Below are 14281 nucleotides of genomic sequence, written 5' to 3' on the forward strand. Positions count from 1 at the left end.
AGACTTGCCTCTTAGGGGGCAGCTGATGGGTGTCTTTCCCTGCCTCTCTAATGGATCCACACCTCTTTCTAGGAGGTGATCGCGAGGGGCATCTGTACCTTTCCATAATTGCAAGTATTGTGGAGAGCTTAGGGAAGGAAGGAAGGAAAGACTGGGATTTTCCGGTATCACAAAAAATGTTACTTAACGCTGTGATGTAAACATTTGGGCTTAGATCCAGAATGCTGCCTTACCTTTGCTGTCTTAGCAGATTTTGCTGAAGGCTCAGAGGATTCCCTCCCCGAACTGCCATTTGAAATATTACCTTTTGGAAAGAGGCACCGTAGTTTTATGGCACTTTTGTTAGTGTTGAGGTAGAGCTGAATCATGCATCTACTCCATTTAGATCTGAATCCCCTTTCCCCAGCCATAGGGCCCAGGGTGGGGGGAGCAGTGGTGAAGGCTGGGGAGAGGGCTGCGGGGCAAAGCTACCACACCTGCAGTCTCCTGACTCCTCCCCTTGCCTCCCTGTTCTGCCCCTGCCAATCATGGTAACCATTTGGAGTGACCTCACGGCCTTAAAAAAAAAAAAAAAACCTCCCTTCCTGCTTCATCCAGGAGAGAGGTGCGTCTGCTGTGTCTGGGGATCAAGTAAGGTGTTACAGCTCATGCGTGCCCATGAAGGGGTTAGCTTTTGAAGGAAGTACCAGGGACTCGCATGTGTTACCTCAGAATGTAGAGCTGAGCAGTCATGTTGTTACCTTGACTTGGAGAGTCCTTCCTGAGCCCAGAGGGACCTGAGTGGATTGGGAGTCATCCCCAAAAGAACTCACCTCCTTGGTGTTAAGACTCAACACAGCAAAGTGATTTCACTTGGTTTAGCTCGTCAGGTGACCACAACTTTGCCCAGCTGTTTTCCGCAGGAAACTTCCCTGCCTTCTTTGATGAGGGGAGTTAGGACTTAGAACGTCTTCCTGTGTGTCTCCAACTTCAATGGCCAAAGGGCACATGCCGCTTTGCAGAGAGGAAAATGCCAAAGAGGAAGACTGTGCATGGCCCAGGGTCACAGGGACTCGTGATAAAATGCCCAGAGGGCACTTCCCCGGGAGCTCATGCAGAGGGCAGCCCTTTCCTACTGATGCCCTGGGCATAGGACACTTGGCCCTATTCTGAAACAAACACGTGTCCTATGCCCCCAAAGCCCCGCGAGCCCGGACACCAAGTTGGCAGGCCAGTGGCGGCTCTCTGGGGCGCCCTCACCCCACCCTCGGGCACTAGTATACTTGTCTATTTTATCTCTCTGAGAATTATGGCTCTCTGGGAGTCTGACTTAAAATACATCATTCAATTTGAAATGTACTGCCGTGGCAAAGAAATATGTCTGTTACGTACACAAAGCACCGTGATAAATGCCCTGTCTGGACGAGAGGCTTGGCCACCATCCCCGGGCTCCTGTGCCGTCCTCTGGCTCCCTCTGTGGGGTTCAGAGCAGTGTTGTGTCCCACGGGATTTGCGAAGCAAGTTCCATTTAACCACAACATGTGTGTTGGAGGGGGGAGGGTACTTGAATACACAATGTTTATATTTAAAAAACATAACTCCTCCTAAGTCTTCCATTCATTTCCTGTTCACCTTAGAAGAACTCACTGATGCTTTCTGAGAAGACTTCACTTGCCAGCCTCCGTTCCCTCAGCCCCGTGTGGACGAAACCGCACAGGACCTTGGAAGTAGGCGGAGTCTGGAGAAGTTGCTTTGTTCACCTTTCCCTTTAATCACGATTAAACAGCCACGTGGTTACCTGCCTTGCTGTTAAAGGTCCCACCAAGGGCTCAGTCGGTTAATCGTCTAACCCTTGATTTCGGCTCAGGTCATGATCCCAGGGTGGGGAGATGGAACCTCATGTCAGGCTCCACGCTGGGTTTGGAGCCTGCTTGAGATTCTCTGCCCCTCCCTTGCTTACGTGCACATGTCTGCATGTGCGTGCATGCGCGCTCTCTCTCTTTCTCTCAAAACAAAAATTTTAAAGCCCACTAAGAACGAACTTATTTCAGACTGAACCAGTTCTTCGTCCCAAGATCTTGCAGCCTTTAATTCTGGTGCTTTTGCCTGAGAGCTGTGCTCCCTTCCTTGGACCACACACAATCTGTCACATGGTTCTCAACCGGGACTGCACATCACAGCCACAGGGAAGCTTGTTTGTGAATGCTCTCTGCCTCGAAACTCTCCCTTGGAGGCAAGTGTTGGTCACTGGTCAGCTGCAGATGCTGGGTTGTATCTGGGCAGTGCTGGGACCGAATACATTTTCCGTTCCTCATTTTGTATTTTGGCTGCAGCTCAGAGCCAATGGGGAAGAATTCAGTTATGGGGGAAGGATTTGGTTTCCTTCCTTCAGACCTGGGGCTACCTTGAAGTCTCAGCCTGTGTTCCCCTGGGAGGCGCAGGACAGAGGGTGGGGATAAGGGGGAAAGCAAATCCAGGCTGTCGGTGGTATGAGTGGGGGGGTGAACACCCTGCTACTTCGGCACTCAGAGCCTTCCACGAATACCTGTGCTGAAATGATGACAAAATGCCGTGTGTTATGTATTACTTTACAAAGCGCCCCCCCCCAACAAACCTCATCTCATTTGTTCATCACGTTGACTTTTTAAAATTGAGATGTAATTTATGTACAAGAAAAAAATCCTTCAGTGGTTTTCATTATATTCCCAGAATTGTACAACTGTCACTACTAATTGTGGATGTTTTCTCACCCCAGGGAGAAACCCTGTTCCCACTGGTGGTCACTACCTCTTCCCCCTCCTCCTAGCTCTGGCGACCACTTACTGGCTTTTCCTTTCTATAAATTTGCCTACTGTGGACATTTCATACAAATGGAAGCATATAAGTGGCCTTTTGTGTTATCCAGGTTTTAACGTGTACCAGAACTTTATTCTTCTATGTTGCCTAATACTGTCATATCGTAAGGATACCCTATGTTTTATCCACTCATCGGTCAATGGACATTTGGGTTATTTCTGCTGCTTGGCAAGTGTGAATAATACTGTTGTGAACATCCACGTACGTATTTTTATGTGAACATATATTTTTATTTCTCTTGATTATATACTTAGGAGTGGGATTGCTGGCTCACATGGCAACTCGGTTTACCCTGTTGAGGAGCTGCCAGACCATTTTCCACAGTGGTTGCACCATTTTACACTTCCACCGGCGATGGATGTGGCTTCCTGTTTCTATGCATTCTTGCCAACACTTATTGTTTGTTTTACTATGGCCATCCTAGGGGGTGTCAGGTGGTATCCCACTATGATTTTGATTGTATTTCCCTGATGATTACTGATGTTGAGCGTCTTTTCACGTGCTTATTGGCCATTTGTATATCCTCTTTGGAGAAATGCGTTCAGATTTTTTGCCCATGTTTTAATTGGGTCGTTTGTCTCTTTGGTGCCGTAGGAGTCCTTTATATTTTCTAGATGCTAGATGTTTGTCAGATATAGGTTCCCCATTTTGGCCCTATGGTAACCTGACATGCCATCTTCAGGGGTTCTTTCTGGTGGCCTGCTGTTGGAGAGAGCGTGTGACATAGAGCCTCCTACCCTGGTCTTCTTGGAGGGACTCTTAGAGTTGGTCTAATCCAGCCAGGCTTGCTTGAGGGAATCTATCCAAGAGAAGGGAAGTGCAAAGTGCTACCACTTTGACGGATCCACTCCATCTGTTCACATTCATCCATGGAGGGCTTCACAAGGAGACATGTTCTCTAGAATGTCCCACATGTAGATGGTTGAATCTAGTATCTAGATGAGAACTCAGACAACCAAAACATTGCCCTACTGTGTTTGCTCTGCCCTTCACAGCAGTTGTGTTTACCGTGTGCTGTCTTGAGCCTTGGAGCTAGTTACCAGGAAGTGTCTGTCCAGCCTCGCCTCTGCCTCTGATCGCCCCTTTCTTACCAGGAGCAATCACACCCCCAGTTGTGACGACTTTACCAGATCTACACATCTCCCTAGCAGGCCAGGGACACACAGGGTATGTCCTTGATGTCCAGGACATTCAGCCAGGCCCCTTGCCTGTGAGTCCAAATCCGGGGAGAGCTGGGATGAATGTGACTTCTGTCCCTGAGGCCACTGTGACTCTGTATAACCCAGGGTTGAGGCCACTATTGGGGCCTGGTAATAGACTAAGGATGGAAGCTCTTCTACCGGCAATAACGTGAAATGGAAGAGCAGCCGGGCTCGGGATTGGCTTAAAGGGTACATCCAGACCCATGAGCCACACAGCCATGCTGTGAGTGGGGGAGGACCTGTCCAGGGCCACCTGAGGAGGGCAGAAAGAGCAGGAATGGAAGCAGTGGACTCACACTGTAGAGGCAGATGGTAGGCAGGGTTGGTTCTCAAGATGGTGGTTTTCTAGACCAGAAGTATGTTCTAGAATAAAGATTTTGTAAAAGGGAACATTTTTGCATATTTCAGCAAATGGAGTAGCAGGTGATGGTCTGAAGATGTTTTGTGTCCTTTTGAGCCCAAAAGGATTGTCCTGCCCCAAAGCCAATAGTGCCCTTTGGGAGAAATGCTAGTAAAGAGAAAAGATTTAATGTTGGGATTCCAACCATTTTATTGGTCAGGAAAATACTTATTCTTTTAAAACGTAAGTGTGTATGAAGATACCATGAAAGGTGCAAAGAAGTTTAAAAATGTAGCCTTACCCAGCCAAGGGTGTCCAGAGTCTAGCAGAGAAGCTAACATATGTATAAAAACTATCTTGTGGAGAAGGCATAAAGCTCTGTATCCCACATCTCCGTGAAAACGCTGAGGGAGGGAGATTCCATGGTGGTAGAGTACCTCAAGTGGAAATCCTGGACACCCTGTGGTCCTGTAGAGGGTCTTCCTAATTTTTACATGACCACAAAAAACCTCCATCCAGATGTTCCTACCAAATCAGGAAGTTCTGTTAAGAAACGCTACTTTTAGAAAACTAATCACGTATTCTGTTTAGCTTTGCTTGGAAAGTTTTCCTTCTACAAGTGAGGGAGCCTTTCATGCAAAGACTTTAAGAGCACAGAGTTTCACAGAAAAGGGAATCCACAATTGATTCTGGGTCCTTGGCTGAAGGACACTTGTATGTGCCCAGACCCCATGGTGGCCACGTTCCCCTTTGGTAGTTCATGAGGGAGTACCTGCCCAAGCCCTTCTCAGCGGATGGTCTGTCTGCTGCAGGCACACTCCTCCCCCATCAGTGTCACCCTGGTGCCAGTATCCAATGAAGCCTTTGTAAGAATAGGGGGAGAGCATTAGGTGGGAAGGGAGAGACCTTAGATTTTGGGAAGCTTTCTAAGCACTCTACATGCATGAACTCCTTGGCCACCAAAGTGTGGGAGGTACTTTGCAAGGCACCTGATGTCCTCTCCAGTTTGGAGACATCCATGTGGGATGAATCCAGGATGTGACTTGCCTAAGGTCACATCCTGTCCGTGTCAGAGCAGGCTTCTTGGCTTCTGTACTCCCAGCTCGTTCTGTACTGGCCTTGGTGTCTTTGCAGTCACATCTGCCTACCATCTTGTCATTTCCTTGAGCCTGTAACCTCCCTGAGTTATGGAACTGTCAGCAGTTAAGAGATCTTCAAATTAGAACCATTTGAGGTTTTTAGCCCAGCTAAATGCTGCTCTGATTATTCCCCCAGAGAAATTGCAAACTCGTAGGGAGAGAGAAGACGAGTGAGTACACAAATAACTGTATTGCAGGATGGGGGAGGTGCCTGCAGAAAGTCACACACAAGGTGCTGAGTTGGCTTCAAAGGAGAGCCCACATCTCCCTGTGGACAGGAACAGATGCATGACAAGGCACATGTTGATGGGCGGGCAGAGGAAGAAGACGACTTAAGACTTCACAAAGCCCTTTTTCTGTGTGTACATCATTCTGTTTGCATCTTGCCCAACGTGGAAGTATCAGTAGAGAGCGAGGCCTGTTTTTAAAACTTGGGGGTTGGGGCAGAAAGAGCTCAGAAGTCCGGTAACATTTGCATGTGTCAAAAATGCACATCTGATTTGTGGCTTATCAGCTCCAGCTCTGGTCCTAGGCCTCCAGAATTGAGATCGGTCAGACCTCAGAAGTTTTCTTGACGTTTATGGTACATGACTGGAATAATTGAAGCAGCATTTAGCTAAGTAGATAGCCTTACATGTTTCCACATTTAAAGCCACCTGTTCTGGGGGCTCCTGGGTGGCTCAGTCCATTGAGTGTCCGATTTCAGCTTAGGTCATGATCTAGCGGTTCGTGAATTCAAGCCCCACATCGGGCTCACTGCTGTCGGCACGGAGCCTGCTTCAGATCCTCTGTCCTGCTCTCTCTGCCCCTCCCCTGCTTGTGCTCTCTCTCCAAAATAAAAACTGCCTGTTTGAGATGGCCTGGGAGTCGGTGGGCTTGGTTCACAGCCCCTCTGCAGCTGGAGGGGCAGGAAACAACTTGAGCTCAGTCAGTGAAGGGCATAAGGGCAGCAGGAACCTTTCCCCAGACCTAAAAGAGGCCTCAGGGGCTCCTAGCACCTCTCTGCTCTCCCACCGAAGGAATGGGGGGGAATGACTGATAATGGGAATGGGAGCTTTGCAGGAGACTATGAAAACGTTCTGGAACTCCATATTGGGTATGGTTGCGCAACTCTGCAAATATACTAAAATCTATCGTCCACTTTAAAATAAATTTTATGGTATGTGAGTTATCTCAATAAAAGTTATAAAAAAAAAAAGCAGAACTTCTAAACAGCACTTTTACACTGTAAAAAATGTAAAGGGGGAGAATGCTTTTTGTTACTTGTTCTTAGGCTGACACCCTCTCCGATACCTGTAGCTTTGTTAGATACCTGCCACTGAACCAAGGAAGGTGACGGACGTGATGGAGAGGCAGGGAGCTTGGTCTCCATTTCCCTTTGTCTCCCAGGGTGCTGAGGAGCATGGCCCGGGAGGGAGAGGGGGACCCGAAGGAGGCCCACGCTGGCGGATGGTTGTGGAGCGCAAGGAGGAGCTCCAAAAGAACCAGACTGCCAAGCGTGCCCTGCTCACCACCCAGCAGGGGTTCCTGATATTCCACCGTGCTCCGTTTTTCTCATGAAACTTCTGGAGGACCCCATTTAAAGGCAAATGTGCTTCAGGAGAAAGGGGTACAATTCATTAACTCCTCAATAATACTTCTTGAAAAATTTTTATTTGGTAAATATCTTTTAATGTTGATTTATTACGAGAGGGAGCACGCATGCATGCACTGGGGAGGGGAGGGAGGGAGGAAAGCGAAAATCCGAAGTAGGGTCCATGTCAGCACGGAGCCCAATGTGGGGCTCCATCTCAAGAACCCGTGATATCATGGCCTGAGCTGAAATCGAGTCAGATGCTCAGCTGACCAAGCTACCTAGGTGCCCCCCACCCCAAGTAACACATGAGAATGAGATGAATGAGTTCACTGGACACTCAGCCAGGCCTCAGATGCACAATCTGGAGGCAGCACCTAAATGATTGCCAAACAGGCGACAAGAACCGCGTGTGTTCCCACGGACAGGGCGTGTATGGCAGCCCTGATGCCTCTGACGGGGCGAGCTGGGGCTGACGGATGCCTCTGCCGAGGACGCAGAACCGATGGGGATGGATGGCCGAGCTCACCTGCAGAGGGATTCAGATGGGAAATTCTGTCTCCTTAGAGTAGAACTGTGTGGAAACAGAATGTGTGATGTGAGGAGGTTGTGAGCTGGAAACGGGGAAGGAGCGAGGAGGGTCAGAGTGAACATCTGTGTGAAGGAAGATTTAAGTAGAGATCTCCTCAGAGGCTGAGAGACAGACTTGAGGCCTTCTGAAAGATTCCCTTCCAGAACATACCAAAGCATAATTACTGAAAAGGTGGCGGAATTGTGAGTGCTCTGGGTTTTTTGCTTTTGTTTTTAATTCGAAGTTGCTGAATACCTCATGGTGGGCTCACATTACTCTAATGAAACAGGAGAAATGATAGGTGAGATCTGCTTTGGGCAGGAAGATGGTTCTGGGGCACCTGGGTGGCTCAGTCAGTTAAGCATCTAGCTTCAGCTTAGGTCATGATCTTGTGGTTCATGGGTTCAAGTCCCATGTCGGGCTCTGTGCTGACAGATCGGAGCCTGGAGCCTTCGGATTCTGTGTCTCCTTCTCTGCTCGTATTCTCTCTCAAAAACAAACGTCAAAGTTAAAAGATTTCTTCTAACGTATACCAAAATGTGTGAGTGGTAGTGTCACTGGGGGTTAGGATAAGGCCAACTTTTATTTGCTGATGTATATTTTCTGCATGTAAATGGGGTGCCTGGGTGGCTCAGTCAAGCTTCCAATTCTTGGTTTCAGCTCAGGTCATGATCTCCCAGTTTCATGGTTCGAGCCTTGTGTCGGGCTTTACACTGATTGTGGAGCCTGCTTGGGATTCTCTGTCTCCCTCTCTCTCCTCTCCCCCACTCATGCTGTGTCTCTTTCAAAACAAATAAACTTAAAAAAAAAGTTTTCAACGAGAAGTACTAACTTTGTGAAAGAAAGCCAACATTTAAAACCAAGCTGTGTCCCAGGCAAGGTTCCTCCTCTAGCAGCCAAGGGGAGCTCCGTGCTTGGGCAGAAACCCCGTGAGTGGTCCGGCCTCTGGTCAGTCCTCCCAGAGAGACCTCCAAACCCTCCTTTTCCCTCTTCCACTCATGACTGTATAAGTCAGCCACACACTGAAATTCTCACATTGGAGGAAGACAGTATGTCCAGGAATGGTTTTTTACTGCTCCGAGAACAGCTTTATGCCGGGACTAGCGACCCTATGGGGCACTGAGATGGCTGCGGCCCTTCCGTGGCTGGGAGGCAGGCCATGCCACCTGACGCACCTGCTTTCCCTCCAGGTGGGCCTACCACGACTTCTTCAACCGGTATCGGGTGCTGGTCAAGAAGAGAGAGCTCGCCAACACAGACAAAAAGGCCATCTGCAGATCTGTCCTGGAAAGCCTCATCAAGGTGAGCTGGTGCACCCCTGGAGGCTTACCCGGAATGCCTTGGGAATTGGGGGAGTGATCAGCCCTCGTGGTCTTCGTCTTTCTTATTAAAACTGTTTGACATGCTCATCCATTTTCCAACATCAGCGACTTTAAAAGAGAAGTCCCTTCACGTATATAGCGGACTTTTTTCACGTCTCGGCACGTGTAAAAAGTAAAAATGTTTGTACATATTGTGATGAAGCCGCTACTGGCCTGTGGCTCTGGCTTCTCCAAAGCCTGAGGCTCCATATTATCTGCCCACACTGCACACCTGCCCAGGGGCTCTGACCTAGCCCAGGCACAGCTTGGAAGTCAGCATTTGGGAAAATAGGTGCACTTTTCCTATCTTCTTCTTGCACAGCTGGCCTCCGGCCTTCCCCTAAAGGCTTGTTTTAAATAAGGCAACAGATGTAATTAACACAACCTGAACTCAAACCTGAGCCTTGAGACTGGAGCTACTTTGGGGCCCTTTGTGAGGGGTGTATCCTAAATATTAGCTCCACAGTATTCAGGGATTCTAGCAGGACATGGTAAAAATGGTCTTGATAAAGGGTTAGATTACATCAAACATCTTCCCTTTCGAAAGGTAATGTAATGGAGAGAACTAGATCAAAAAATTTTCAATTTTAAATACAGTTCACTCTCACACATTGTAGGTGTAAAGGGCATCAACCCCCCCCTCCCCCGCCACACACACACATTAAAAAAAAAAAAAATTCACATATAACTTCAGACTTCCTAAAAGTAAGCCACTAATAAATAGCCTGCTGTTGACCAGAAGCCTGGTGCATGGTGTCCTGCGTTGCAGACACATGTATCCTTTACTGCAGAGGACAGTCTTTGTGTTAATGCCCAGCCCCTGCTTATAAGCAGTGAGCCGATCACAGCTGGAGCATTTGGAATGAACTAAGTGTATTCCCTAACGAAAACTGTATGAATGTGTGCTGTTTCCTTTGCTTGAAAGACTTTCTTCCTCTTCCCCTTGTCTGCCTAGGTTCCACCCTCCTTCCCGACTGGGCTCTTAAAATGCCTTCTGGTCTGCAAAGCCTGTTCTGATCTCCCAGAAGGAGTTAGCGACCCCCGTCCTCTTTTGGCCACCAGCACTCCGTTTCTGTCTTCCATTATTGCATTTACCTACCCCCTTGTCTTGCAGTTGAGAGTTTGTCATTTCACCAGACTATGAACACTGAAATGTCAGGGATCCCGTTGTTGTGTCCCTGGCACCATGACTGGTTCTTACAGGAGCTCTGAGTTTGTGCAGGTGGCTGCATGGGTTCCCAGCTGGAGGAGGGGCAGTCACGACTGTCACCTGCCACTAATAGCTCATGGTTATGAAGCACTTAGGAGTCCCTTTAACCCTTCACATCCCTCTTCTAGTCCTTGCATGGCGCCTTAGGGGGATGCAAGTGTCTTTCTCATTTTGTAGATGAGGAAACTGAAGTATAGAAAGCCGATCAAAGTTCCCCAAGGTGTTACAGGTGGACTGGCTCAACACCCCCCAGCCACTCTGAATCACAGTGCCCATTGAGCCAGTCTCATTGACTAATGTCACCGTGCATAATTAACCTTTCTGCAGAAAGAATAGGGATCAGTGCTTCAAGACTTCTCCGGGGACCTTGTATTTCCTGTTTCCCTCCCCTTTTGGGGGCCTCATCTAGTCACCAGTGCTACCTAGGGTGAAGCTACATGTTAGCCTAGAAGGGCACCTGCCAGCACCAAGCAAGTGCCAGTGCATTTTAGAACACAGTGATGAAGAGAGAAGCTGGTGGCATGTGGGCCAGGCAACAGGTGCTTAATAGCTGGGAGTTTAATGGGAGGGAGGCTGGGGCCAGCTTCATGAGGTCGTTCATGAGTGATTGTCTCCTCCTACAGGGATTGTAGGAATGCCCTTCATCCCCTGCTGGAGTTTGTTTATTCTTTAATCCCACCAGCGCGTATTGCATCCTTTCTATGTACTCTAACCTAGAATGGTCGCTCACCGTGAGCCTTCTAAAAGAGCATAACACATGCGCCCTGCCCTCCAGGATGCTAGTACCTGGTGTGATTATAGACCCCACCGGAGGGAATCAGATTATGGAGACCTGAGCCTTGATCGTGACAAGGGAGCAGAATATTAGCAAGCGTCTGCTGGGAGTCCAGGGAGCGTAAGGAAATATGTGTGCACGGCATGCGGAGAGGAGATGGTGTTGCAGAGGGGGCGTGGTGCGGCGAGAGACCGCTGGCCTGGGAGTCCCTGCATGCCAGGCTTTGGTCTTGGCATCCGTGAGGTAAAAGGGGTGGCTTGGGGTGGATTGCTGAGATTCCGTTCTGCCCCCTCAGTCTACGATTCTTAGAGGAGCTCTCAGAAGATCACCCCTGATTGAGTGGTATGTGAACGGTGTCGTCCGCAAGTTCCGAGGGTTAGAGAAAGCAGGTCTAAGGTAGGGGACGTGCCCCAGACACGTGGGCTGAGGAGAGAGTGGCCATCAGGCTAGTGGTGACTGGCTACAGCAGGTGGGACCTTCAGAAGGATCCTTACTTATGAAAACAGTGGCTTTGCAGACCAAGTCATACCCTTCCTGGTGGTTTTTCCAGAAGAGGAAACAAGCGTGTGTGCTCTGGTTCCTGGGATGCAGCAGACACCCCCAGGCCCTGGCTCTGCTGAAGCCTGAGCTGCCAGGCGTCTTTCCGGACTGTGAGGGCTGAGCCACCCACCTTTTGCTCCCTAGCCCCTCTTCACTGAGAGGGAGCCCTGGCCAGTAGGGCAGTGATGAAGGCAGGGCCTCAGCTGCCTGGGGGCTTCTCCCCTCATCCAGCCCATCCCTCCCAGCATGTGCTGAGGGCCCACGGCCCTGAACAGAGGCAGGGATGAGGACCAGGCCCACACCTGACCTCTCCCAGCTTCGCCTGCGGCCTGGCTGTGAATGGGGACAGTCGGCGACTGTCCAGCTGGACGCTGTGTCCCAGCTTAGGCAGTTCCATCTTGCCTGTGTGAGGAACCTGTAAAACGTGGTGATTCAGCATTATTTCAGAGCCGTTTGTCAACCTGAGACATTCTATCGTGTGTGTGTTTTTCTTAGACCTTGGCTCATTCCTTCTTCCTTATGGTCTTCGTGCCGATGAACAAAATTAGATAGTTTACGAAGAGCGCTCAGTTACAGCGGGTTAACTATCCAGTGCTCTACCCCAGCTTGTCTGCAAGCACACTGCTGGGTCGTCTTTCCTTAGCCACAGGGGTGAGCACAGGGAAAGGTAATTAACATTAACCTAATTAGATACAATTAAGACAGTAATTATATGTCAAATCTCAAAACCTAGTCTGAAGTCAAATAAAATTTCTTTGGAGAGCTATATGCAATCTGAAATTATGCATACAATGGTGTGGCCATTTGAGGATAATGTTTGTAAAATGATCTGAGCGGGTCATTTCCTTGCTCAGAGCACCACCAGGGGCTTCCCATCCCAGTTGTGTACTGTGGCCTGCGGGGCCTTTGGTGATTTGTTCTTTCTGCCCCCACACTTGACCCTCCTTGACTTTTCTGTTCCTCAAACATACCCAGCTTTTGCTACCACAGGACATTTGCATCTGTTCTACTCTTCTCCTGGGGATGCCTCCTTTAGTTTATTTAGGTTTTTGCTCAAATACCACCTCCATAAAAACGCCTTCCTAGATTACCCTATTTAAGCATCCCCATCCCACCCTTAAATCCCAAGTTTTACTGTCTTCAGAATCTTCGCTGCCTGAAAACCTTGCCTTGGTTTGCTTGCCTTTCTCCTCTCACCATGACGTCAGTTGCCTGACGGCAGGCATCTTATTCAGTGCTGCGGCCTGGACACCGTAACCCCATGTCTAATAGTAGGGACTTAGTGTCTGTTCAGTGAATGCTGAGAGTTGGGGTGTGTCTCAGGAGCAGGGGTATCCAAGCTCTGACCAGGGAACGCTGCATGGAAGAACTGGATGGTAGGGTATGTTACCTCACTGATGCTCCCCTCCCTGCTTTGTAAAGGATCCCGACAAGTTCCAGTTTGGCCGCACCAAGATCTTTTTCCGGGCAGGCCAGGTGGCTTACCTGGAGAAGCTTCGGGCTGACAAGTTCCGGGCAGCCACGATCATGATCCAGAAAACTGTCCGGGGCTGGCTGCAGAAGGTGAAATACCGCAGGCTGAAGGCCACTACCTTAACTCTGCAGCGGTATTGCCGAGGGCTCCTGGCCCGCAGGTGAGCCAAACTGGGGCACATCTGGTGTGTCAGGTCGCGGGGGAGGGGGGCTTGGTTGGTTGGCCTCCCTCAGCCTGATTAGAGTGGTTCTTTCTGCACCCAGCTTTCTCTCAGGAACTCCCAGTCTCCTGGTTCTCCCAGTCTGTCCCCATCCCACCAGCACTAATCTAGGATGGGCCCTGTGTGCCACAAAACCACTATTTTCCCTTTGCCTAAATCCCAAAGTAATCTTCTTTTAGAAAAAACAGACCAATTCAGCCTTCACCCCTTCCACTCAGCTTCTTTATTTTATAGCACCGTTTTCCAAATCCCCCGGGAGTTTGGGAATGAGAGCTGGAAAGATCCTGGAAGGTCCTTAGGTAGATTCATTGCATGGAGCCAGTACTGAGGGTATGACTTTAGCCACAGGTGGCTATGCAAGGGCAGAGCAGCCCAGCACCATGCAGCCCAAACTACTTTCCCTCCCACCTGGTCTCGTTGGGTCGATAAGCCTCTCCACCGAGAGGGCACGTGGGACACGGCCTCCCACGAGACCCACCCCTCGTTCTAGATCCACGAGCTCACGATGTAGGGATTTCCTTATTCCATGAAGTCTTGCATTTGGAAGTCAAACTTTGACAAGTGGCTGTTCAGTCACTTCTGCTGGAACATTAAAAGGAAAAAAAAGCCCCTGAGTTACAAGCCAGATCAGGCATCCTTTGTATCCGAAAGTTCGAGATTGCTCATGCTGGCCTTCACATCCTTGCTGTAGGCTGTTTCCCCGGGCTTAACCAGAGATGACGAATGCCACTGATCACCTCTGAATCACCAAGAGATGATCTCTGGAACAAAAGCTATAGAAATAGAAAGTTGTCAGTAGCACCAACGCTAAGTAATCATCAGCAGTCTGTGCCCGTAAGCCAAGTCATTGCTGAGTGCCCCTGTGTGTGCAACTCTGTCTTACCCAGAGGACAGGGAGAACCTAAAACAGAGTTGGCCTGTGTTCTCCCTGCGGGAGTTCGTGCCCCGGGGGACATGCAGGGCCCACATAGGGAGAAAGTACCTACGAAGAGTTAGACTGTCGAACCAGACTCCCTTCACGTGGGGTGGGGCTGGTGGGTT

At 49.4% G+C, this 14281-nt stretch overlaps 1 protein-coding gene across 1 annotated transcript in view; it reads left to right on the plus strand.

The window, feature by feature from the left end:
* MYO5B (myosin VB) overlaps positions 1 to 14281 on the plus strand; it is a 340809-nt gene that overhangs the window by 260610 nt on the left and 65918 nt on the right. The window contains 2 exon segments of the mRNA XM_030336665.1: positions 8851 to 8962; positions 12969 to 13180. Coding sequence (XP_030192525.1) covers positions 8851 to 8962; positions 12969 to 13180 — 324 coding nt within the window.

The sequence above is a fragment of the Lynx canadensis genome, chromosome D3, assembly GCF_007474595.2.
Source record: "Lynx canadensis isolate LIC74 chromosome D3, mLynCan4.pri.v2, whole genome shotgun sequence".
Classification (NCBI taxonomy): domain Eukaryota; kingdom Metazoa; phylum Chordata; class Mammalia; order Carnivora; family Felidae; genus Lynx; species Lynx canadensis.